This window comes from Copadichromis virginalis, linkage group LG1 (assembly GCF_057382275.1).
Source record: "Copadichromis virginalis isolate Kocher_CV1m ecotype Utaka linkage group LG1, C_Virginalis_male_GT1.1, whole genome shotgun sequence".
In the NCBI taxonomy this organism is placed as follows: Eukaryota; Metazoa; Chordata; class Actinopteri; order Cichliformes; family Cichlidae; genus Copadichromis; species Copadichromis virginalis.
In genome coordinates this window covers 31,832,911-31,860,065 of record NC_140618.1, presented here as the reverse complement: position 1 = coordinate 31,860,065, position 27,155 = coordinate 31,832,911, and the positions used below count along the sequence as shown (strand labels likewise).

At 41.5% G+C, this 27,155-nt stretch overlaps 1 protein-coding gene across 2 annotated transcripts; it reads right to left on the bottom strand.

Annotated features, from left to right (window-relative positions):
- Positions 1-425: 425 nt before the first annotated feature.
- Positions 426-27,155, bottom strand: cfap70 (cilia and flagella associated protein 70). Of its 2 annotated transcripts, XM_085459779.1 has the most exons (26): positions 27,075-27,155; positions 25,219-25,405; positions 24,865-24,960; positions 24,197-24,279; positions 22,734-22,808; positions 21,631-21,822; positions 21,316-21,498; positions 15,992-16,086; positions 14,103-14,175; positions 13,817-13,954; positions 13,348-13,491; positions 11,636-11,727; positions 11,366-11,426; positions 10,905-11,087; positions 10,617-10,748; positions 10,410-10,538; positions 9,968-10,101; positions 8,857-8,972; positions 8,216-8,416; positions 7,833-7,960; positions 7,303-7,455; positions 4,032-4,193; positions 3,701-3,790; positions 3,315-3,416; positions 955-1,002; positions 426-563 (listed from the first exon to the last, which is right to left on the bottom strand). In XM_085459779.1, exons 1-26 carry the CDS (start codon positions 27,144-27,146, stop codon positions 453-455), a joined length of 3,180 nt encoding a protein of 1,059 aa, XP_085315905.1. In that variant the 5' UTR covers positions 27,147-27,155; the 3' UTR covers positions 426-452. The 2 variants fall into 2 exon arrangements, with proteins under 2 accessions (XP_085315905.1, XP_085315913.1); XM_085459787.1 differs by lacking the exons at positions 426-563; positions 955-1,002 and having other exon boundaries at positions 3,324-3,439.

Here is a 27,155-nt window from a genome sequence, read left to right as displayed (position 1 = left end):
GTGCCAAAATTTTGAAAGGTGTCTTAGAACAAAAACACCACAAAGTGTCATGAGGGCTTGTTTTCCTGCATAAATGATAACAAAAGAATGACATCAAATGTGAAATAGTAAATGTTTTATATCCTGCTGGTACCAGTCACCATATAGCCTCCTTTCTTTTCTTTGTTTTTGTATTTAAACAAAAAAACAACAACACTATATTGCAATTGATTTATATAGATTTGAGATTATGGTGTTGCTTTAACTGTGTTTGTTATGTTGATATTGATCAGAGCTTAACTTTTATGGCTCAACCGGTTACTTATCCTCACTGTCTGTGAAATCTAAGTCATCATGTACATCTGAACTCTCTGTATTTAATTTTCATACACTACACATGCTGAAAACCCAATAAAATGTTGTTTCAAATACTGGTCATTGAGATATAATGTGTACATACTTGGACATATGATTTATTCTTTTGCTTCAGTGCTTCTTTCAAAGCATGACTCCAGATGATGGAAGCGAAGCTGATTCTTCAACTTTTCAAACTCTTTGTGGAGTGACTCCATCTGTAGGTTGAACTGTGGATACCGAGAAAACAGAAAATGTTTTTTCTTTTTTAAAGAAACCAGCATCTTAATGTAAAATTCACCTTGGATAAGAGGATGCAATATTTAGTAAAAACTGATTCACTGTGACAAAATAAAGGATTACAGGGCTCTAATGTAATTTACGAGAAAATCAAGGACAGCAGGAAATCTATATCCTTAGTAATCAAATGCTACAGAGAACTCACAGAGAAGCTGTTTTTGTTGTTTTATATTCAGTATTAATGTTGCATGTCTACTTTTTCTTTTAAAAAAATCACTACTTAATATAGAATTTAAAACATGGATAATTAATAGTAAATCACTAACCGCCCCACTGATATGTTAAATTACAGTGACTGACAAAAACAACAACCAAACTCACCCGTATTGCATATTTATAAAACTTCTCTGCTTCCTCCTTTTTGCCAGACTGAAAACAAAAGGTTCATCAGTGTTAATTGAGTTGCAGACCATGTGTTTAGTTATGTAAGTAAGTAAAGTTTGTTTGTATACTCCTTTTCAAGACAAGTGCTTTACACAAATATTAAAAATACAGTCAAACGAACACACCTGAATCAAGAAAAACAACACAAAACAAAATTTTTACCAAATTGCTGGTCTGAATAGATGCATTTAGGCATTTTTTTTAAAGGAAGCCACAGAGTCATTGGTGTGCAGCAAAAGCGATAAGCTGTTCCACAGTTTTGGCACTAAAGTCTGGAAAGCAAAATCCTTCTTAGTTTTCATACGGGCATGTGGAATCACAAGGAGACCTTTATCTGCAGACAAGATTGAAAAGATTGATGATATAACTAGGGGCCTCATCTTGTAAGGTCACAGAAGTAAGAATCAAGATTTTGAACTATCTAACAATGAGTGAACTTATGAATTTGAGTTAAAAGTGTTGAAGCAGCATTATGGACAGATTGGAAGCAATTAATAGATGCTTTAAACGGGCACAAAAACAAAGCATTGCAATAGTCTAGGCAGGTGGAGATAAAGGCATCAACGTGCATCTTCAGTAGTGGGCAGCTACCAATCCTGCACCCGGGAAGCAGTGTGTAGAGACAGTACCTTGCCCAAGGTACCTCAGGGTAGCCATTCGGTGGATTTGAACCCCTGACCGCCTCCAATCACGGGGCGAACACTCTACCTACTGAGCTATCGCTGCCCCATAACAAGGGACTTAAACCAGATCCTTGCAGAATGCCACATGGAAATGCAGCCGTTTCAAACCCAAAATTTCCCAATGAGGACAAACGTGTTCTATAAGCAAGAAATGAAGTGACCCACTCTAAGAAAGAGCCAGAGATCCCTACCATGTAGTTTAACTGTTGGACTAAGATTTGATGGAGATTTGACATTTCAAAGGCTGAGATAAGGTCAGGCAAACCAAGGGCTGGCTGAGCAATCACCCTTATCCGCAGCCATCCAAAGATCGAAACTTTAAGGAGAGCTGTGGAGTGCAACTTCCTAAAACCAGACTGAACGTTAGCAAGAATATTGTGCTTCTCCAACACCTTCGTGTCCCAACCACCTTTTATTTTTGTTTTTGTAATACTTTAGCAATTTAGGAAGTTTTGAAACAGGTCTATAGCTGGTGTTTAGTGTAAGGTTCAGATTTAGCTTTTTCAAACCTGGTTGGATAACCACCTGTTTAAAGAACTCTAGGACACAGCCTGACCACAGAGGGCCAAATGGAGTCTAAAACTTAAGACATTGGCTGAGTTTGCTGAGGGTTTAATTTGGAGTAGTGTTTGACATACATAGCTAAAGAAAGTGGGTGAAAAGATTCTACAATTTTGGGATGTGTGAGAGTTTATGATCGAAAGGGCGATCTGTGGGAGTTGTAGTCCTTATCTGAAAAACCTGGTGTACTTGGTGTTGGAGGAGAAACAATGTTATTCTCAGTGTCAAATAGAACCTTGGCATTCCCTTTTCCTATTGTAAATAGGACATTTTGTGGTTTTCCCACAGGTACTCAGTCTTAAGGCAAAGCCAACTAAAACTGCAAATAGATTTAGTGATCCAAGGAGATGATTTAGCGATGCTGTCTTTTCTAATTTGTGGAGGTGCCACTTTGTCCAGTATCTTTAAACACCGCGAATCGAAGGAAGCAGAACTCAGTTCCATGTCATGAGTCACAATCAGACTACTGATTTCTGCAGATTTTTGAATCACAGAGTCAGTAATATGTTGTGAGTACTTCACATGTGCAGAAGACAAGGTGTCAAGGTTAAAAGAGAGCTCAATTAAAATACAGTTAGTCACTAATATTAATTGATACTAATCAAAATGTCCTACTTCAAAGTCTGCATTCCTGAATTGATTTTAGCCATTTATCATATTGATCGACATGCAGCGTCTACTTGCACAAGCATTTTCCCAAATTAATTGGTGTCTCATTAAAGTGTGTTCAGTGACTAAAGCATTGGCTTTACCAAAGGGCAAAAGGATGGATGTTGGCGTTAGATTCTATGGAGGTTAGGGCTTTTTACTCTGAACCCATCCCTCATCCTGAAGAGTCATTTATTCCAAAGCTTAAACTGACTCAATTCTTACCATAACCCTAACCACTCAGCTCTTCTGACTCCTGTAGATTGTTTTTTAATTTCTAACAAAGACACGCTGTTCTGTAGTCTTCATAAAAGGGGATGTGTCAGGCCACTGTGCGCGAGATTATCTTGAAATACAGACGGAGGACATTAATAATGACATTAATAGTGTTTTATCATCACTCACCTTGAGGCAAATGAGAGACAGGTAAGCCCAGACCTCTGCATTCTGGTTGTCCAAATGGTTGGCCTCAGTCAAAGCTTCCTCAGCTGTACAAAACTCCTCCAACTAAACAGACACAGAAATGCCCACTGAAACAACAAAGGGTGACTTCCTTTCAAAACAAACAGAGTAGGGCTCCCAACTATTCTTTTAAGCTAGTATTTCAAAAGTATTTCTTTTAACAATAGAAACAGGAGTGTACTTAAAACCTTGAACCATACACTGAGTGGAATCACAGGTTTTACAATTTTATTTTATTTTCCATATAACAAAAATAATTCTGAAGGCACAACATAGAAGCTTTTTTTGAGTTTAATGTAATTTCAATGTTCTGAAGGTAAGAGTTTTACCCGGTAACATGCACCGCCCAGGCCTAGCCAGGTCAGGCAGGATGGAGACTGTTCACAGGCCTGCAGGTACACAACCTTGGCTTCCTGAAACTGAGAGTTAAAAAAAAATAAGACAGAGTTACACTGTATAACTTTGTGGTTCCACATGAGATGTTTTAAGTCACATTTGAGTTTTGCTGTTATTTTCCAAGACATATGGCTGGTCCATTTTGTTTCTTTCTTGAAAAATGCATGAGGTAAACTCTCACACAGTGAATAGATGCTAGCAGACCCAGTACACATGAGTAACTGTCTGACTGATCAGACAGTGATGCCTGTCTCAATATCTGACCTTCTCCTGCATAAAGTAGCTGGATCCCAGGCGGAGCAAGACAATGTGAGAGTCTGATGGCTTCTGCTGGAATTTGAAGCTCCACTCGTAGCTCTCCTCAGCCTCATGGAACTCCCCTCGTAGATAGTGACAGTGACCATTCCAAGCCCATGCATCAGGATCCTGGTGAGAAAGTGGGCAAGACTCTTTGGGTCAATAGTCAGCAAAGTTGCTTGATGAATGCTTCTTCTAGACACATTTCTCAGTCTGGATGAAACTTATTATATAAACTGCCCAGGGTTCCAGGATTAGAAACATCAATGTTCACGTGAAAGACCACCTTATAAAGTGCTTCCAGCTGAAATGATGAGGGACAAAATTCATGCTGCTTGTTATGTGAAAAATCCGAAAGTTGCGGCTGAATTAGACAAACACAGTGAAAATCTTATGAAGTGTCAGTGTTCCCCTATGTGTTGACACAGACTGTGTGCACACAAAAGACAAAAGAAAATAGTGTTGTCAAAAATGACAATAGTGTTCCTATTTTTCTTATTTGTGTGTTGTAAACTTTATGAAAGAACTAAAAAAACCAGCACTTAATCTTTTGAGTTTGGTATATGGCGGGGCGCAGTGGACACCCAAGTTTGTAAATGCAGTAACTCAAGTACGAGGCAACATAGAATTTTCAAATCAATACCATGGTTGCATCTGCTGAAAATCTCTTTAAGGTTTAAATCTCAGGGATCTTGACTTCAAGGTCAGAGCTCAACTTTTCTAAAAAAACAAAACAAAACAAAAAACGAAGAGGATTTTCACATTTATAACACAGGTATGTCTACTAGGAGGCTAAAGGGTAGCACTATATTTAAAAAGAATTACAAACAAAAATTAGCTGATGCTTAAAGCTGCTTTATTTAATATACATCCATTTTTCCCCCCAATTTGTATCGAATTAGGTCTGATTGAAGGACTGATGTGATGGTAAGTTGTCTGCTGCTCCGCTTTGAATATTGGCAAGAACTTGACACAGGGATTACTTTAGGGATTTTAAGCAAAATTGTGGCCAAGTTCAAGACAATATCCATAGGTTGTTTTGATTTTTTTTAGGCTTTTAAAAAAGAATTTCACAAGAATTGCTAGTTCCGCTGGAGTTTTGACCACCCCAACAATCAGATGATTCCCTATGAGCAAGCAATTAGCGACAGTGGGGAGGAAATCTCCCTTCAAAGAGGAAGAACCCTCCGACAGAACCAGGCTCAGGAAGGGACAGCCATCTGCTGTGACTGGTTGGGGTGGGGGGAGTGAAAATTAAAACAAAACAAAAAAAAAGCTAAAGTGATATAAAAGCAGCTTAATTAATTCTTGCAGTGTAATTTGCTGTTAATGGCCTTTTCCAATCCCTGCTTGTGTTTTTGTCACTTTTGTCCGGGGTCAACGAAGCAATGCTGGAGATTATTTCTGTGTGAGCTTTCTCTTTTCCAACTTGAAGGCTGCTGAGAGGCCGCAAGGTTTTGTCTCCCTGTGCTACTCCCGAGAGGCCAGGGTGGAAAAGTTATGCGCTGGTTTGTATCCAAGGCCAACATTTTTTTAATTAGGCTGACAAATAAATGTTGGTCATTTTGAGGTCCTGTGGTAGCTTCCATTAGTTGTTCAAGACAACTACGTCTCATATGAAATAGTAATTAGTGTACAAGCCAGAGTCTAGAACATGATCTGGTGGCTGACCCTGCGTGTCTATGATGAATTTCAAAACATCATATTCATTTTCCACAGGGTAGAGTGGCACCCCTGTAGCAAGCTCCACAGTTACCAGCCCCAGAGACCACATGTCTATTGCTTCATTATATGTATTACCAAGCATAACCTCAGGTGCACTATAACCAACTGTCCCCACACAGTCACCAGGAGTCACTGTAGATGCGGAATGTAGCAAACAAAACCTGTTGTGAGCCATCATCCTTACATGGCCTTTGGCATCCGCAATCACACCTCGCCACCTTAAAGTCTGCGCTCTCTCAGCTGTTGTGCTGGTATGTGTCAGGCTATGTGCTGGAAATCTACAGCCGGCTGTGTGTGTACAGCAACCATGTGCGAAAAGTGGTCAATAAAGAGATGCTGAAAAACATGTTCATGTAAACATCATTGGGTCTGCCGTGATATCTTTACAATAGGACTTCTGCTCCTGAACCTCTGCACACAGCGTCTGCAAATCCAGGCTGTATGAAGTAACTTTGATCTTTACGCAGGACTGTAAGCTGTCGTCTGTGAGGTATGAGGGATATTTGTTTTTAACATAGTTCACGGTGGAGAATAGCTGCTCACATATGTATGTGGATCCGAAGATCAACAATCCACAAATTAGGCATACTGGTAGGCCACTCTCATCAAAAATAAATTCAAATTAATCTACGCAGGCATCATTAAATGTTCTATTTTCTTCAGATATTTTTCTTTTCTTACATTTCTCCATACTTTACCTACCTGGGGTTGAACGTCTCAATAAATGCACGGCGTTTCAGCAGGTATACCAGTATCCGCTAGTGTGGCGCTTATTTTGAGCGACGAAGAATAATGAAATATAACTTTATTTTTATATTTCAAGATCACAATAATCTTCCAATTTAGAACTACAAGTTAAAAAATAACTAACACAAATAAAATACACTTCAGTTAAATGAATATAATTTATTTTCCAAAACCATGCGGAGCCGCAGTATAAGAACAAAAGAGCCGCATGTTGCTCCAGAGCCGCAGGTTTCCGACCCCTGAACTAGAGCAATGATGCTGGAGAAGACTAGATGTTAGCTTCGGTGTATATCTGTGCTGTTAGACCAGCAGAAGGAGAATGATCTCAAGAATAAAACTAGGTCTGATTTCAATTCACTTAGATTTTGGGAATTATTTTTATAACACTCAGCTCCTTACAAATTATGTATATTATGTGTAGTAATTGATCCTACACTGGAATGTGTTGTCATGCATATCTATAGAAGGTGAGCATCAAAAAGTAACAGTGGCTGTAACTGATTACTTTGTCATATACAATAAATATGCACCTTGAAAATATAAAAATAACAAATATATTTATTTATTATTCATTTGTTTGGTGTTTAGTGAAGATAAAAAAAAGAATAGCATGATAAATTAGACAATAAATTGCAGGTTTCACACTTTACAAACAGAGCACCAAATGCTTTCTGGAAAAGTAATGCCCTACATGCAGTTGAACACTCATGTAATATTCCTCACCCAGTTGATACTCGTGTTGTAGCCAGAGGTAGTGTGGAAGTACCTGATCTATGCTGGACAGTGCCTCTTTGAGGTTGGCAGCAGCACTGCAGTAGTCTGCTTTAAGCAGCTGCAACTGGGCCAGATGAATGAAGTAGGAAGCACTGCGACCGCCATCTGAACATAGGAGCTCCTCAGATAGAGCGACTTCTGCCATCTGACAACAGAAAACAGTCATCTCTGAACAATTTCGGCTATTGCTTTTTTCATTTGTTTTATTTTTGTTCAAACATTACTGCTCAGAGCTTTTAAAATTAGACATTTATTGTTCCCAATATTACATAAGACTTTTTTTAAAAATTGCAAAAATATAAATAAAGAGAAAAATCTAATCTTTTTTCAAAATGATAAACTGCAACTGATGCTATCATACTTTCATAAAACACATATCACTAACACATGTTTCTAAAACCAAGTGTCTTTTGAAATTGCAGATTGCCATATGTAATATGCCCCTTTTTGTGCGGTAACAGAATAAACCGATGGTCACGTTCACACAGTGCTGTACAAACCAACACGCTGGGTATGTTTTACCTGCAGTGCATTGTTCTGCAGCAGGAATTGGATGATCTGTGTGTAAATAGTAGCAGGAGCTGATTTCAAGCTGACACTCGGTGCTGGAGGCTCTTCTTTCTGCATCTCTGAATCCTGGTCAACAAGTTCTGGGTAAAGGAGAAAAATAAAGCTACACAGTCAGATAAAATCAGTTACTCCAAGGGTTTATTTTCTTCTGCCCTATGCCCTTTGGGCTGAAGTGCATGAGAGCTCTAGCAGACAGAGTAGTAACAAAAGTAGTTCCTTGACAGGGAGATGGGGCTCAGGGGAACAGAATGGGTTGAACTCATGCATAGACTGGCATTATTGCACTTGACACTGTCTTGTATATGTCTGTATTTCTGTTTTTTTGTTTTCCTCACCTTGCATAACTCTGGGAGAGTTTGTTGTTTCATCTGCCTCCTGCTTGTTCTCTTCCTCTTGGTGTTTCTCCTCCTTGTCTTTCTCCCCCTTCTCCTCGCTCTGCTCTTGCTTTTTTGCCTCTTCTGCATTCAACAGCTTTGTGGCCTCCATAAAAGCCCTCGCAGCCTGGATGGAGTCGTTCTGACCCACATGGAACAAACCTGGAGCAAACACCCAACAAGGTTACTCCACGTTCCCCAGCATGCATCCCTCTTCCACTATTGTTGTGGGTGTTTAGGTTACAGATTGTTTTATATTCATGTTTTTTTGTTTGTTCATCATTTTGTCTGTTCAGTCTGTGTCAACTCTTAAAGAGACCAGTCCAGGGTCTACCCTGTCTCTCACCCTATGACAAACTGGGCTCCACCCAACCCTAAATTGAAGATGATGGTTGGATATTTTAAAGACAGATTTACAAACCAACCTAAATCTATGAAAGTCACACACAACAGTCAAACTGTCTTGAGTAACCTGCGGGGCCTCCATTACACTGGGGGTAGACAACAAACAGTAATAGCTGCTGACAAATGAAGTTTGGTAGTATCATTTTGCTGTTCACTGATACAATAGCAGCAGGAAGCAAAACAGATCCTCATCTCACCCAGCAGTGTCCAGGCCACCACGCTGAGAGGGTCTAGGCTGGTGGCTCGCTCAAGGAAAGTCTGGGCCTCACTGTAATGCTCAAACATCACTGCCAATACCCCACACATCATCAGGCTGGAGCAAGAAGAGGATAAAGAAACATCGGTCTTGAACTCGTGAAACTGTTTGACGACCTGTTTTTTATGCTGCGGCTCGCCTCCTGACTGGCATTAGAAAGCATGCCTCTATCACGCCTGTTCTTATTGATTTGCATTGGTTACCCATAAAGTATCGCATTGAATTTAAAACATTGTTGCTCACCTTTAAAATGATAAATAATTTAGCCCCTCGTTATCTTGTTGATCTTCTTAGTCTATATGTCCCTGGGTGAGCCCTCGGGTCTTCAGCCCAATTACTCTTGGCTCAGCCTAGATCTAGACTTAAATCTAGGGGTGACCGTGCTTTTGCCCTGGTTGCACCTAATCTGTGGAACAACCTTCCTATCACTATCCGTGCGTCAGACTCCATTTTATCTTTTAAATCCCATTTAAAAACTCACTTATTCAACATAGCTTTTCCATCTAGTTAGTGTCCCTATTTTATATTTGGTTCAATTTTTTATTTATGTACTTTATCTTTTAGCTATATCTCTTCTTAGTAACTTTGTTACATAGTTCTTATATTCCCTACTTTGTTAATAGTCTATTATTTAATCATGTCTTAATTTTCCTGTTTTTATTGTAAAGCACTTTGGTGTACCGCTGGTATTTTAAACGTGCTATACAAATAAAGTTGTATTGTAAGTAACCACTGAACCATGTTCCAATAAAAGATAAAACACGAGCAGGTAGGTTCATTGCTTGTGACGTCAGAAAATACAGTGGAGATGAAGAATACTGTGACAGGAAGTAACTCTAAATATCTCTCTTCCTCTGTCAAATAATAATATACAAATAATATACCATCATGATTTAGAATTGAGCTGATTGCTAGACTATACTTATACACTCTATAATATTTAGATATATATATAATATGCAGGCTAAAATAATTATTCAATAATTAATCTCTTATTAAATTAATGATTTGCTTAAAGTGAAGATCAATATTGTAAGGAGTGCATTTCTAACCTGGGTTGGTGCACTTGGTCGATAGACACAGCATCATGATAACACTCTTTTGCCTTCAGGTAGTCTCCGGTCAGCATGTACAGGCCCCCCCACTCAAACATATAGGTGGGCTCATTTGGGTGCCTGACCACTAGCTGCAGGTTAATAAAAAAATATCAGAAACCACTTCATCTATTTTAACAACCATTATCATTATTCAGTGCTGCAATGTGACTTGTGTCCACTTGACGAAACAAAAGAAAAACATTCAAACATAACATTATTATAAATATTCTTGAGAATAACAGACAAATATAACCCAGTCTTTATATGACATTCTGACAAGTAATTAAATCTGTCCGGCAAATAGTTGTCTGTCACCCTTATTCTGTTTTTTTTTTTACATAAATCTTCCTGATTATTTATTTTTTTCGCAATGAGCTTTAGAGCATTGTTATTATACCTCTTTCCAGTAATATGCAGCCTGCTCGTAATTCCCAGTAAGCTGTGCCTCTCTGGCAAAATGTGAGAGCTGAGAACAGTGTAACTGGATGTTATCTGGGTAGCCCTCAACAGCATCTGGAGAATAAATCTGTTAAGGAAGTAAGGATAAAACAAAAAAGTCAAAAGATGTCCTCACAGACTGTATATGAAAGTGTGTGTTTGGTACCTTGCTCATAGCAACGTGCATCTCATCAACCAGGTAGACATAGAGTTTGCTGGCAAATTCCTTCAGCTGTTGATCATCCGTGAACGGCTCTGTCCGCCTCATCTTGTCACGTACGATCCTCACCACCGCATGCTACAAACCAGAAATATACACAAGCCGTTGTGGAGAAATAATGACACTAATGTAGAAGAAAAATATGACCAGAACCATTAGATCAATCCCTAAAAATAGTTTCAGTGTCCTTGTAAATTTCATTAATCCATCATAGATGTGGGCATTTGGTCTGACCTTCATTTGTTCCTTGAAGACAAAGTATCTCCCAGAGTCATTGAGCGCTCCTATCAACTGAATCTTCATTTTCTCCAAGCTGTCGTCTTGGGGAATTTCACAACTTGTTCCAAATAGTTCCTCACACTGTTCTGAAACATGGGACACCGTGTTTGCTACCTGCCTGTGGAAGTCCAGCACAGCCTGCAGGAGCACACAGAAGGAGAGAATACATCAAGCATGCAAATCTCCTCGATTGGGCAATTCATTGTGTGTGTGTGTGTGTGTGTGTGTGTGTGTGTGTGTGTGTGTGTGTGTGTGCTTTACTCTTTCTGCTCTACTAGGACCAGCTGGACGAATACATCAAGCATGCAAATCTCCTCGATTGGGCAATTCATTGTGTGTGTGTGTGTGTGTGTGTGTGTGTGTGTGTGTGTGTGTGTGTGTGTGTGTGTGTGTGTGTGTGTGTGTGTGTGCTTTACTCTTTCTGCTCTACTAGGACCAGCTGGACGTTTAGGTTTGGGAGGGATCAATGCCGTCACCCTGCAAGAAACACAAAAACATCTCAATACACTCACTCATTTGTGTTTCACAGTCAGTCAGAAACAGAGGGGGCAACTACTAAATTTAACACTTACGTGTGTGTGAAAGTGTTGATAAATGTATAACTCTATCTCGGTGCTACAATCTAATAATGGAGCCAAAAGAAGCAGGTCAGACTCAGTCACCACATGGTTTAATTAGCACATTACCTTTGGGCTAGCTCTTCTGGTGATGGTTTTGGTACCAGCGGTTTCTCCAAGGCTATCTCAATGATAATATAAGTTCTGGCCTCCACATACATCTGCCATTAACACAAGTGAAGAGTTAAAGTTTTCCAAATTTCTGCTTAAACAGAAAACACATCAGCTAAATACAACTTTATAATATATTGCAGTAATAAGGATGTGCAGTAAGTTTGAGCATCTACTGCTGCTGATCTCTGCTCAGTTGTACTAAATTGCAACTGGTACTGGAGTCTCCAGTAAATTCTCCTAATCAATGTTCGCTCTACTTATTCATGTTTCTGAGCGAACGCACAAACTCCCTGAGCGATCCCTTGGACCACTGTGAGCAACATCAGACGTGTGCACTGCGGTCACACCAGCATCGAATCCATCCAAGTTACATGGTTTATTAAAATAATCAAATTACAGCATTTACATTTATGTTAGACTACTTTTAATTAACTGCTTTAGCCCACTTACAATGAAAATTTAAACAAATCTTGTTCATGACCTGTGTAGTATCTTAACACTATTGGAAGTAAAAATAACTTAAACCCCAATTTTGAAGACACAACTTTTTTTTGTTTTGTTTTTTTGTTTTGTTTTTTTGTTTATAAAGCTCTGACTTGTATTATGAGTATGAGTCTGTGGTCTGGGGGAGAGTCCTGTAACTCTCTGTCTGCAAAATACAGTATATACCAGTGTTGGGCAATGAATTATATAGTTACTTCTTCAAAAAAGTAACTGAGTTATGCAAACAACAAAGTTTTTTGCAGCTGTTTACCTAAAAATGCAGCCAAGGCATTTTTTTTAAATAAACATTTCAAATTATTTACAGAACAATCAGCTGTTCTGCATCAAATTTGATGCCACACAAATTATTTGTGCCACCCCAAAAATAATTTCAGTCCACTACGAGATAAAGGAGAACAACAACCTGATACCTGCAGGCCTGACAACAGGAGATGCATCACTGCTGTAACACCTGTAACATTCAGCAGTTGTTCTGACACACACAACAAAACTATTGACTGCAATACATACTAACTATACAAGATTTGCGCTAAACGTCGCCACGCCGCTTTGCTAGCTAAAACACCGGTGTCGGCACATAAGGACGCTGTCATAGCCTGTCAACGACATTGATTAGCTGCGTATATACGAATGTGAATCGCATTATTGGCTGGATCCCATATGGGAGCAGCCAGTCATTTACTGACTAACACTGCAAAACAGAATTGTTAAAGTATTGATTTTAATTTCAATTCAGGTTAGATTTTTTTGTGTGTGTGCGCAACGCAGATTTTCTGTGCGCAGAGACCGTGCCAGCAGTGCGCAATTGCGCACACGCGCAGCTTAGAGGGAACACTGATAATTTTATTGATTTCTTCGCTAATGCTGTGCAGAGTTATGTTGATGTTTACATGGAGCTTAGGGTTCCCTCGGCATTGACTTGTGGCTCAGGTTCATATAAATCACTGCAGGCCAGCTGCAGTTAATGGCACAGCTCCTTCACTGTGATTTGCATGTTGCTGATATAATTTTAAAAAACTTTATGTTATGGTCTAAATTCTTATAACTGAAGTCAGGTTTAATTGTTTGAGGGGGGAAAAGGAACTGTTGGACTTTGCTTATGCTGGAAAACTTATAAAAACTCTAAAGAATTATTCACTTGTGACCATCAAAACGTTTCTGACCTTTTTGCCTTGCTCATTGGAATCTGTGGGTCCCTTGTTGCTTCCATTCATGTTCTTTCCTGCTTTGTTAGAGCTGACAATATCTTTGGCCTGGCTGGCAGCTTCCTTAGCTTTTTCCTTTAAAACACTGATGCTTCGCTTGGCCTTTGAGTGCAAGAGAGGTTAAACAATTCACATAGCAATTTAACAGCCCTATTTAAATAAAGGCAATATCAACTGCAACCCCAGAGTTGGAACACTGTGTAAATTGTATTTATAAAGAGAGTAAAATTATTTCCAAAATTCATAAACCCATATTTTACGCATAAATATACATTCTCAGTTTTAATATTTGATTTGTTTTCTGATTTTTACTGTGAATAAAATATTGGTTTGTGAGATTAACTAAGTACTCCATTCTGTTTTTATTTATATTTTACAAGGAAACCAAATTTAAAGCAAATGAGTGATGTGTGTGTGTTACTGGAACCTTATTCAGCAAATCTTCCTCAGAGAAAGGCTGAACGCTGTATGCTCCTCGGATTCGCTGGACTCCAGGATACAGCAGCTGCCCAAAGTCTATAAATGCCAAACCATGGTAGGGGATTTCTGAGTCCTCAGCACCTAACTACACACAAACACACACAGGTCTGGTCTGGTCTCCATCTCAGTTAGACTTAAAATCACATGTTGTTTTTTCTAAGCTTATTGCATATGATATCCTAAATACTGGAAATCCAAACACCAAAGAAGAGAGAATAAAAAGGAATACTAACCTTTGATAATGGAGCCAATGACCTCATGATCTCCACTGGCCACAATCTGCTCTTAGTTATCCTTTGCTTCAGCCTGAAATTATAATCAGTACTGATACACACATTTTTATATTCTCTCTTTGTGTTTTCCATCATCCTAGAGCAATTCACCAAAGGCATGGAGGGTGCAGCCCAGGGGACATCCCATTCCCACCTCCCAACCCAGAAGCACCCATTCAACCTATATCGGCTTACACTGACATGACTGCCTTGATCTTTTTTTGTTATATTAAAAGCTTGCTATATTTTTGGTAACCCTAATCTTGTGTGATGTAATAACAAAACACTGTGAGATGCGAATCCCACTTTAATCATGTTTAACCTACCCTTTCATGTGTATTACAGTTGTTTTATATTATTATTTTTTTCCTTTCTTTCTTCCTTTGTTTTATTTTTGTTTCCTAATGTGTTGCAAAGACAATGTCATTAGTTGGCCGACAACATGAGAGATGGGGCACAGTGGATGGAGGTCCAGGACCACCCCGAGGTACCACCACAGCCCAAACCCACCTAGTGAGCAACTTCAGATCCCACCAGTCCCAAGGTCACATATTAAATTGTTCTGGCAAAATAAACAACAACAATTGGGGCGATCGTGGCTCAAGAGTTGGGAGTTTGCCTTGTAATCGGAAGGTTGCCGGTTCGAGCCCCGACTTGAACAGTCTCGGTCGTTGTGTCCTTGGGCAAGACACTTCACCCGTTGCCTACTGGTGGTGGTCAGAGGGCCCGGTGGCACCAGTGTCCGACAGCCTCACCTCTGTCAGTGTACCCCAGGGTGGCTGTGGCTACAATGTAGCTTGCCATCACCAGTGTGTGTGAATGAGTACTCCCATATATCATTGTGAATATTGATGTGACAATAAAAGTGATTTGATTTGATTTGATTTGAATGGGTGGATGACTGGATTTGTAAAGCGCTTTGGGGTCCTTAGGGACTAGTAAAGCGCTATACAAATACAGGCCATTTACCATTAAACAACAACAATGATAATAATAATCAACATGATTAATTCAGAAAATGGGTTTAAAATGTTGATAAATACAGCTCTATTGTCTTTTTGCAAGAATGTCATGGTTTCTAAATGTGTGTCTTCAATGAGAAGGTTTGTCTGGATGTTAATATGTAACTATTTCTTTGATTTCCAGTTAAGAACTATTGTTGTCTTGGCGATACTTAGAGAAACAAGGAGTGGATTCATGTATTTGTTTGAGAGAGTTTCAACTTCAGTGCTACTGCCAAGCAAACAAAGGGTTGGTAAAACAGACTAGATTTCTTTCACCGAGGAAAAAAGGTGTCATTTTGGAGAATGTTGACTAAACTGTGATAAAAAAAAATTAAATTTTTACTATGGATATTTCACATTTTCGTTGTCTAGCTGTAACATCTACTCTTACCAGTAGCGTTTTATAGTGATACAGTTAATATTGAGCATAATAACTGAGTTCAGCTTATTGGTGCAGCCCTTCACAACAGTCCCAATTTCTCATGTGGGCCTTTGTGAAAACCACTGCACTAGTTGTTTTTTCTTTCATACATTTGACCTTTACTCTAAGCATTAAGCCTATTTACTTACTGTATACTTGCACAGATCACATGCTCACTGTGTGCCTAAAATCAGTGATAAGATCAAATTCCTTTTTCATTACTTTCTGATTTCCTTGCATGCCTGAAATGTTCTGAATAAGGAAATCCTGCTCTTAGACTCTGCTATAACATGTGTTCTGTAACAAAGAAACTGGTGACTGACTTTCCCTTTCTAGATTAAATTCGTAAAATTGTAGCCAGCAGGTAGCATGGTGGTCCGGTACACAGAGAAATAAAGGAGTGATTTGCATGCTCAGCCTCCAACCTTGTAGTTCCCCCTGCGTCCAGAAAGCAGTACATCTCTGTGTCCCAGCTCACTCTGTTCTTCGTGGTCTCTGCCTCATCACGAAATGCCCGGTCCTGTGGGAACATTTACACCACAAGCCTGTAAATAAGCTTTCACATGCTGTTATCTTCAATGGAATTGTGGTTTTTGGATTATCTGTGGTTTTCTGAGATTTCTGAGTTTTTGTCTTCCTTTGAGTTTATCGACATTGATTCTTGGGTTTTATTATTTTCCTCAGTTCTTGATTTGTTGAGTGGACAAATATATAAAGAGGGAGCTGTCAAGCAGGAGGAAAAGAGTAAGACCTCAGAGGAGGTTCATGGATATAGTGAATAAGGATATGAATAAGGAAGCAGAGTCTGGGGATGAGGGGAATGACCCGCGAGGTCACTGAGGCAGTTAAACAACTCCTTGGTGGCAGAGCCCCTGGTGTTGATGAGGTCCGCCCCGAGTTCCTGAAGGCTCTGGACGTTGTAGGGCTGTCCTGGTTGACACGCCTCTGCAATGTTGCGTGGAGATCAGGGGCAGTACCTGTGGACTGGCAGACCGGGGTGGTGGTCCCCATGTTTAAGAAGGGGGTCCGGAGGGTGTGTTCCAACTACAGGGGGATCACACTCCTCAGCCTCCCTTTTTTTTTTTTTTTTTTGCCTGTCCCGTTTGGCTCTTTTGCCATCAGAATTGTTGTCTAAAGGCAAACAAAGATGCCCAACGGATTTACTTTACCAAAGTGACCATCCCAGCCTTGCCGTAATGGTCCATTTGATTCACCTTTTATTGTTTATTTTATTTTCACTTACTGAATACGGGACAGACTTGACTGGGGGAAAGAAGGGGAGAAAGAAAGAGGGAAAGAGAAACAGCTGAGAAGAGGGACGGGGGAGAAGGGCAAAAAACATAAACCAACAGAACGGGCAGAGAAAAAAAAATGCATATATCAATCACCTGAATCACCTGCTGAGAAAGAAAAAAGAAAACAAGCAGAAGAGAACAAGAGTAATAGAATAAACAACATCACAATGATATATGGGAATATGACAGTAAATACTAAATATTAAACATTATTGTGCAGCACATAAGATCAACAGAACACAGTGTGCTTTGAGGTAGGAGCCAAAAAGGGTGTAGTTTGTGGGTGTGATCACCCGTGTGTACACCTGTGAGCATGGACGCGCTTGTTTTTTTTGTTTTTTTTAAAGGTTCCTTCATGTAATAATCTGCTAGAGGGTGTGGGGGAGCCACAGCCCCGTCCTCCAGGGCATGAAGCAGGTATGGAGGAGATCAAAACTCCAGACATCCAGAGGCCCCCAGAACACAAGAGACCAAGGAAGACCAACAGAGGGGCAGCCGCGCCACTGTCCCAGAAAGAGCTGAGGAGAGTCCCAGATGAGGGCTCACTCAGCAGCCGCAGAGCAGAAGCCAGGGGGAGTTGCAGTGACGCGCCCGTGAGCTCCGCCGGCAGCCAGCCGTGCCTGAGTGACCGAGCCCCAGGCCGAGAGGCCGGGGGCACCCCACCTCCGAAGTGGCCCGAGCGAGCCCCAGGCTCCAGGCCCCGATAAGCGGCCGCCAAGGAGTGAGCCGGTGTGTACCTGGACGCCCATCCCCGGACACAAAGAACCACCAACGCACCGATGTCTGAGGGAGTCCGCCACTGGCAGGGGAAGTGGTGGTAGGGGGAGATAGGCCTCCAAACTTTGGAGGGCCTGAGATGTCCCCAGAGAGGTGGCGCCTGACACCCAACCTGACATATAGACACAGACGTACAGGCACACACAGATACAAACATCCATTCCCACCCTCATGCTCTCATATGCACTTACTCCACACTCAACCAACGTGGAGACAGACATAAAGAGACGCTGTACACACGATCACACTCCCCAAGCGTACTCTACAAACCGGGTCTAGGTACCCTTGCCCCTGGAGGGGGGAACTGCACCTAGACCCAGGTGGTGTTACCCTTTTCCCTGCGGTGGGGGGAGGCAGACCGCCCCGACTCCGCAGCAGCAGGAAGGCCCCACACTCCAGACCGCAGTCGGACGGCCAACTCCTCCTCCTAGCCCCCCCGCTCCAGCAGGTCGCAGAGAATGGGGGTGAGAGAAGACTCCAAACCTCCCTCCACCCGCTCATTGTAGTGTTGATGCATGTGTGTTCTAAGGTGGATTTAAAACCCAGGAGGGCATGGAGCTACCTGCCAGAGAGCAGCAGGTAAGCGCATGGTCCCTCCTGCTAGCCCTCAATGTCTACGTGTATTTAAAATTGAGAGGTGGGCAACGACGCCAGGGGTGGGGTGTACACCCTGATGGTACTTTGGATTCCGTGTATCGTGCCCACCCCCAAGATCCTATATGTATGTGTAATGAGAGTGTGAGTAATGTGAATGTCTAAGTTGTGGGATAAAATTGAGGCAGAGGTAGCCAGAAGGGGACAGAGGGGGGGGTAGCCTCCTCTGCACCCTGGTGACATACCCCTACTCCAAGGTCCTGCATGTGTGGGTGGTTGTGGTGGAGCGGGAAGAGGGAGGCAGCTGGAGATGGGGAGGGAAGGAAGGGAGGGGCAAGTGACCCCTCCCTGGGGCCAGCTCCCCCGCTGACCCCAGTAGGCACCCCCGCGACCCGCCAGGGAAAGGGGGCCCAGGCCCATCCAGACCGGGGCCCAGTGCAGCAGCGCCTCCCGGCCCCACAGAGCCCGGGACAGTCCACCCAACCCCACCACAGAGAAAACTGCACCCACCCCACCATCCACTCATCTTCCAGACTACATAAGACAATAAACACCCAGGCTGAGATCTTCCTCCACCTCTCCTGTATCTCCCCCTCCTGCAGAGGGAGCTCCTGAGGAGAGGAAAGCTCCTGCAAGATGCTACAATCTCCCCCACCAGTTGAAGAGCCCCCCAGGTGGCTCGATGCACCGGCGGCACCCTGCTCCAGGGCTGGGCCCCCATGCACCCACCCGCCCACAACCCCGGCAACACACCAACCAGGACCCAAGCCCCCAAGGCCCGGGTCCCAGCCCAGAGACGGAGCGCCCCCAGAACCTCACGCCCATCCTGGACCCACCCAGGGGCAGCCAGGCTACCAGGTCAGTAACCCACGTCCGTCAGCACAGACCCTCCCCTAGCCCCGCTGCACACAGCCACGAGGAAACAGTCACCTCAGAGCCAACAGAGCCCCTAACCGGACATGACCGTTACCCCGGGTTGAGCCCCCCAAGGAAGATGCCTCCGGGGAACCCCCCGACGGCATCAGGGGCAGTACCTGTGGACTGGCAGACCGGGGTGGTGGACCGGAGGGTGTGTTCCAACTACAGGGGGATCACACTCCTCAGCCTCCCTGGGAAAGTCTATGCCAGGGTGCTGGAAAGGAGAGTTCGTCCGCTAGTCGAACCTCGGATACAGGAGGAGCAATGCGGTTTTTGTCTTGGTCGCGGAACACTGGACCAGCTCTTTATCCTCTCGAGGATACTTGAAGGTGCATGGGAGTTTGCCCAACCAGTCTACATGTGTTTTGTGGACTTGGAGAAGGCATTCGACTGTGTCCCTCGGGGTGTCCTGTGGGAGGTGTTGCGGGAGTATGGGGTGTCTGGCCCATTGCTACGGGCCATTTGACCCCTATACAACCGTTGTAAGAGCTTGGTTCGCATTGTCGGCAATAAGTCGGACTCGTTCCCGGTGGGTGATGGGCTCCGCCAGGGCTGCCCTTTGTCTCCGGTTCTGTTCATAATTTTTATGGACAGGATTTCTAGGCGCAGCCAAGTGGCGAAGGGCTTTCGCTTTGGTGGCCTCAGAATCTCATCTCTGATTTTTGCGGATGATGTGGTTCTGTTGGCTTCATCGGGTGAGGGCCTCCAGCTCGCACTGGAACGGTTCGCAGCCGAGTGTGAAGCAGCGGGAATGAGGATCAGCACCTCCAAATCTGAGGCCATGGTTCTCAGCCGGAAAAGGGTGGAGTGCCCACTCCGGGTCGGGGATGAGTTCCTGCCCCAAGTGGAGGAGTTCAAGTATCTTGGGGTCTTGTTCGCGAGTGATGGGAGAAGGGAGCCGGAGATCGACAGACGGATTGGGGCTGCAGCTGCAGTAATGTGGACGCTGCACTGGTCTGTCGTGGTGAAGAGGGAGCTGAGTGTAAAAGCAAAGCTCTCAATTTACCGGTCGATCTACGTCCCTGCCCTCACCTATGGCCACGAGCTGTGGGTAGTGACCGAAAGAACGAGATCGCGGATACAAGCGGCAGAAATGAGCTTCCTCCGAAAGGTGGCTGGCCTCTCCCTTAGAGATAGGGTGAGAAGTTCGGTCATCCGGGAGGGGCTCAGAGTAGAGCCGCTGCTGCTCCACATCGAAAGGAGCCAGCTGAGGTGGTTCGGGCATCTGACAAGGATGCCCCCTGGGCGCCTCCTGGGTGAGGTGTTCCAGGCATGTCCCACCGGGAGGAGGCCCCGGGGCAGACCCAGGACACGCTGGAGAGATTATATCTCTCGGCTGGCCTGGGAACGCCTTGGTGTTCCCCCGGATAAGCTGGAGGAGGTGGCTGGGGAGAGGGAGGTCTGGGCCTCTTTGCTTAGGCTGCTGCCCCCGCGGCCCGGCCTCGGATAAAGCGGATGAAGATGGATGGATGGATGGATGGATGGATGGATGGATGGATGGATGGATGGATGGATATGCTAAAGGTTGGTGTCCCTGTTAGGGACAGGGATAGTTAGAATCTGATCCAGTTCATCTGATCCTTATTACCCATCTTTGTTAGTTTTTGTGTCTGTCTAACCCTGTAATGACACGTATATCACATTTGATGGATGAAAATTTGTCTGTTTTTCAGAATTCTACATCAGTGTGATGTAGTGGATGTAGCAAATACGATAAAATCCCAATCTAAAATTCCATGTGTCTCATATGTGCAAATTAATACTTTATTTCCTTCTTTTTAAAAGGGAAATAAATGGCACGGTCTGTAGTACGGATATGGACATTACATTTATTTTTATTGCACAAAAGGACAAGAGCACAATCGTAAAGTGCAAACCGCATCCAGGAACTTGTGTTAGCATTATGCTGCTTTGCAAGCATCTGTACAGACAGAATGGTAATGCTAAGCAGGCCGAGAACCCAGGGCGATGTTAAAGCTGAGTGAATGTTGACACCACCTCAGCAGGCACACCCTGAACTTCAACAGGTAAGAAACTGATGAACAAAACTGATTATCAAATCTCGAGGTCACTTTAAGAGTGTTTTTAACTTTCTTTCTTTCTTTTTTTTTGCAACATTCCAGCTAATATTATTGGTAGTATCTGCAAGCTGCATTTGTATTTACCTCTCGAGCAGTCAGCTCACCATCCTCCTGATCAATTTCCTCTGGCTTGAAAAAGACTCCAGGCAGGAAGTGGTTCTCTGGAGCTAGTGTGTCCCTATGGGGCCTCTTCTTCTGACGTTCCTTTTCTTCTCCCTGCCCCCCTGCCTTCAGCTGCCCTTCAGGGAACACTAGCACTTGGTCTTGCTGGGAGCAAAGCAGTAGTAAAGCTACATTTGTCAAAAACGCATCACCCTTGGAAAGATTGACATTTTAAGCTAGTGTGAATAGAGCAGTATGCCTTAAGAGGCCACATAAAAAGCACAGTATAACACTCACGTCTGCAGTAAGAGGGATCTCTAGGGCAGCAGTGTATGTGAAGGTAGTGGGAGCAGGGCCGGATGGCAGCATCCATGAGTCTGGGACAGAGTAGGCTGTCTCCAAAGTTACCTTTAGTAGATTAGAGGCTGAGAGGTCAGCCTCGGACAGTATTGGATCCAACACACTGACACTCACATCGAGGGTAGGCACCTAAAAAGCAGAGCAGTTTATATTTTTCATTGATATACTGCTTTAACCATACTGAATACAAATCCTTAGGTCCTAAGTGCTTTTCAAACCATAATACACAACACTAAACAATTTCCTGAGTGCAATGAAAGCTCATTTTATCATTATATGTAAATTCACATATTTAACATATAATACATGTAAGTGGCTGTTTTTTTCTCGTTTATCATAACCCAGCAAAAAAAATACTTATGTTTAACAACACCTTAAAACGAACATGTTCCTCAATAACAAATAACAAAATAAACCAACAAAAACATATTGCCACTGAAAAGGATAAGAGGACTCACTAACAGTTTATACAGCTTAGTTTGTTTTTTTCTGGCCTGTTGCACTTTTTATCTGTTGTATTTCTATCTGTATTTTATTTGATGCACATCACATTTTATTTGTAATCTAACAACAAGGTTGTTTAGTATTAGGAGTTGAACCTTGCTAGCATAGCATTTCACATGATAAATGAAATGAAGTGCCGGTCTTTGGCTTTCTCACCATGAATGTGTTAATTAGAAAAGCTGTTGGTTAATTTATAATACCGCAATACCACATTTAAAGTGAGAGGTATTTCTCAAAGTCCAACTTGCATGGGCACCAGAGTTAATACCCTCCGATGTCATGCTCGTTACTGTATGGATGAAGCTACTGTTAGCTGAATTAATAAACTGATTTTGAGCAGCAACTTACCTGTGATGTTGGTATTTTACTTTTTCTTTACCAAACTCTATGACTAATTTGGACTTCTAGTCATAAATCTGTAGAATTCAACTAAGGGGGCGCAGGGACTTTTAGATAGACCTGAACCCCTGAAGGCTCATCTGAGGGATATTTTATTTATGCTTACTATAACTGTCCCTGTAGAGTAATGGGATTACCTTCATTTTCCATTTAAAAACTGCTTGGCTGGATCCTTGCTTCATTCTGGTTGCACTCCTATCTTTGTTGGGGAACTGTGGGCAATATGGATACACTCTTAAAACAATGTAAAAAAAACTTAAATTGTGAATTCTATTTTTCAACTGTCCATTATCTTTCTATTGTTTCTAGTTGTTATTTTACACATTTCATATATAACTAAAGTGTCTACATGTCTGGAATTAGTATTGATTTAACAAAACACACTGTGTGCTTCTTAGGCTTTGCCAAATGTGTTGAATGCATTATTTTAAAATGTCTGCAAAACTAATATTTGGAATCTCTTTTTATATACTCAACCCAACCTGTCAGTGGGTTAAAAATACTAAATACTAAACTTTTTTTTTTTTTTTTTTTTTTACCAGATACCGCTTGAGCCTGGGAGCCTTATTTTTGACCAGACAATAAATAGTCTCAAATTGTGGCATTTGTTTTGGTTTAAAATTTTACTTTAGCTGTAACCATCGAAAAAAGGCAATAGATGCTAAATAATTGTAGAGTCTGTGTTGGTAATCTAGACTTAATAATATAATAAGAAATAATTGTTTAATTGTTAATTCACTTTTTCAGTCAGAACTATATGCAAGCATGTCTGATCAGTGCTGTTTTTAAGTTCATTTAAAGATGTTCAATCTTTTGTCAATATTAAAAATACACAAAAACACTTGTAATTTATTTGGGTTACTTTGCTATGTAAAAATAGCAGAGAGTGTAGTCCAGGGGTCTGCAACCTTTAACACCCAAAGAGCCATTTGGAGCCGGTTTCCATGCAAACAAAAACGCTGGGAGCCGCAAATACTTTTTGACATCTAAAATGAAGATAACACTGTATATATTGTTTTTTACCTTTATGCTTTGTGTGAACAACTAAGGTGTGTTGCTTATGAAATCCATGAAGTGCTACAGAGAAAGTTACATTTTATTTATGTAATTAACACATTTTTAAATCTTAAAGAAATATAACAAAAGGAAAGACACCCAGCTGAACTAAAATGATCCAGCAAACAAAAGATGCTGTGAGCCGCCACCCTTATATCACCTTTGGGATTTTGGAGCCTTGACCTGACTTTTAAAAAATAATTGGAAAAAAAGCACTATGCTGCTAAAAAATGAAAAATAGATATTTGCAAAATTCTGTCTAAATATGTATTTTACCAGGTTAAGGTGTGTGGCGGGGCGTGGTCTGCAGCGCCGCTGCAGGGGAGGCGGACGCACCTGAGCGGCACCCAGAATCACGCCTCGCCGCCTTAAAGTCTGTGCTATCTGTGCTGTTGTGTTGGTGTGTGTCGGGCTGTGAGCTGAAAAGCTACAGCCGGCTGTATGCATACAGCAACCATGTGTGAAAAGTGAGACATGCTGAAAAGCATGTTCATACAAACATCGTTGGGTCTCCAAGAGAATGACTGCAGAGTCCTCAACTGACCTTGAGGCCGGTGTCCTGGGCAGATTTGGCCCGGAGGTTGGGCACCGAATTGACAGAGACTGTGGATGAGAAACTGCACTGACCTGAAGACAAAGAGAAAATCACTCTAACAAATGAAAGTTCTGCTCTGCTAAGAAAAGCTCTCTGAAATGAATTTTTGCTTTTCTGACCTCCATACAAAGCAGCTGTTAGCTGGGACGATATGCTGACTATATCAGAAACCAATTTTGAAAAGGGATCACTGCTAGAACATGAGCCCGGTATCAGAAATTAAGAAAATGTAGATACTGTAGGTACACTGATGCTAAAGGTTGGTTAGAGAAAAAAAAAAACTGCCAAATTAAAACTAGATTTTGCATTTGGAGTGTTATACTCTAAGTGAGGGAAAATAAAATTACTTGTTTTCAGTTTATAATAGAGCTTAAATTTGTTTTTGCAGCTTTGAAGGTTTCATATGGCTAGCTCCAACAGTTATGAAGTTAGGGGCTCAAAAATGTACCACATTTCAACCCACCTTCCAGGGCCTTTAATTCAGAAACTTGTCATAGTATGAATTTACATTTTTTCATGAGCAATAAATAAGTCATCTGATTATGAAGAAGCCAGGTGGGAACTTTTGTCAGATCTGACTGATCTGGTATGGAAAGACCGGATAGCTATAGCTGTACCTTGTAACAGTGGTAGAAGGTCAACAACAGCCTGGCCCAGAGGCACTTGTCTTGGTTCATCATTCTTCTCCTCAGCCAGGACTTCTATCACTGTCACTGACCACCACAAAACCATATACATTAAACACAACAGTGGACATTTTTAGCAAGTTTGGTTATCAAGGAGATTCCTGTCACCAATTACACAAGGTATTCACAACAAAAATGTAATAAAAAAAAAAAAAAGCAACAAAAAAAGTGTTGATCAAACTGAAAGAAAATAGAATGAAATGAAATGTTTCAGCTGCTGGTTAGTGCCATTTTCAGTTTCATCATATTATCAGAGACAGGAGAATATTTCAAATCTCGACTTACATACAATGGGTTTTTGGGCAATGTCACTGAGAGCCTGAGCGTCGTTTGGCCAGCGGAAGATGCAGGTAAATTTATAGTCAATAAAGTCCTGCATGGGGTTACCCTGCTTCTCATCTGACTCTCCCAGCAATGTTCCATCAAACTCAACCCGCACCAAACTCTGAAAGCTGTCTCCTTTTTTTGATTGCTAAAAAGAAAAGTAAAGAAATACATAGCAAGCTGTAAACATTTACTTAAGATTATATCACATTTTAAAATAAAGCTTTAATTACATTAAATTTACTTAGATACTTGTTGAAGAAGTAAAATGTAGTTAGCATAACATCAAAAGTATATTCCACCAGTCTCCATGTAAGCTATTAGTACCGCATGCTACCAAAGCCTTCTAAGACCTATAACTCGGGAAGTTGTTTGCTTTTATGTCTCTCTTTGGATAAGTCAATGTGAATTGAAACTAGAAAAGAAGACTGTGTGCTAAAAGCAGTTTTGCTGATAAGAAAACAACTGTTTATGAGATATGGGACTGAAAATATAGAGCGAGCTGACCTGCCCAAATACACATAAGCTAACTTTGAGTTTTCTAATTAGATCAATGATGGATGGTCAATGATGAGAATGAAAACTGACTGACATTTTACTATGACATTATTAAAATAGAATTTTAACTTCAGTTCTTTACATAACTGCATACAATGTTGAACGAAATAATCTTGAACCAAGTGCTACTTGTGTTAAATTTTACTTTGATATTTGCCCATTTACTTGAGTATTTTTTTTATATATTTGGTGGTAAGTGGTGGTAAAAGTTATGTAACAATACAAGGAGAAAGAAAAAGAATAGCCACCTAAAATATTTGCAATTTTCTTTTTTTAACAAACACAATTCTAATTTCATGTAATGATAAAAAACCGAACCAATTAAAGATAACAAGTTCATTGGGAAGCTCTAAAAAGCTTATTGAGAAGTCTTAAAACAATTAAACAGATATCCAGATATAGATATCCAGCAGCTCCATTTAAAAAGCAAACATTCCTCCAGTCATAAATAAATAAAGTTCAAAAGAGGGATACACAATACAATACAATAAAAGATTGCAAATGGACTGGTTCTTACATAGCACATTTCTACTCTACTTGCCATGTGCCTCATTCATACAAGCGCTTTTTAAAAATACTTTTTCCTCAAACTAACACGCACACACTGATGGATGATGGACTTTGGCTTCAATGCCTTTCCCAAGAACACTTTGGCATGCAGACTGGAACATCCAGGAATTGAACTACCAACATTCCAAGTACTAGATTACTTGCTCACTGTTTTAATGGACTGATAACTAATAAATGGGTGGGGGGTGAGAGGACAGAGGGTACCTGCCAGCCATCAGAACGTGGAGAGGGTTTCTACTGTTGTCCATTATAGATGACTTCCTCTTCTCTATAAATTACATTCTCTATATATTTCATCCCTACATATATATGTACTGTACTGAATCGCACGAACATAAGGATGATGAAATCTACTGCAACAAAATTATAGCTACATATATATCATGCTATATTCCTATACTGCACTCCAGGTTCTATGAATAAAGGAATATTACAGCTCTCTTAAGGTGAGCTATAATCTTTTACTGTCAAACAATAACAGCTTAGAAGTGAACACCTCAAAGTTTCTTTCGGAACTGCTGGACGGTAATGTTGGGTTATCAAGGTAATTTGTTGCTTCGTGAATTTTAAGGTAAAAAAAACTTCATACACAACACGTACCTAGACTTCCGTTAGACTGTTATGCCGCAGTGTTAGCAAATTTCACAGGTTTATGGGGATCATTTCTAAGTAACGGCAAGTTGACTTACCAGGTCATTTCCACGGTTTATATGTATTTTTATACTCATGCTGTGTCTTTTCGTGTTTCCTGGAGCCTCCATCAAAAGTCA

Coding starts and splice junctions, on each gene's coding strand:
- cfap70 (XM_085459779.1), bottom strand. CDS start 27,146: ATGGAGGCTCCAGGAAACACGAAAAGACACAGCATGAGTATAAAAATA. Junction 8,417..8,856: donor GGTGGCCTGGACACTGCTGG/GTGAGATGAGGA, acceptor TGTTTGCTCCAG/GTTTGTTCCATGTGGGTCAG. Junction 3,791..4,031: donor GCTACTTTATGCAGGAGAAG/GTCAGATATTGA, acceptor TTTAACTCTCAG/TTTCAGGAAGCCAAGGTTGT.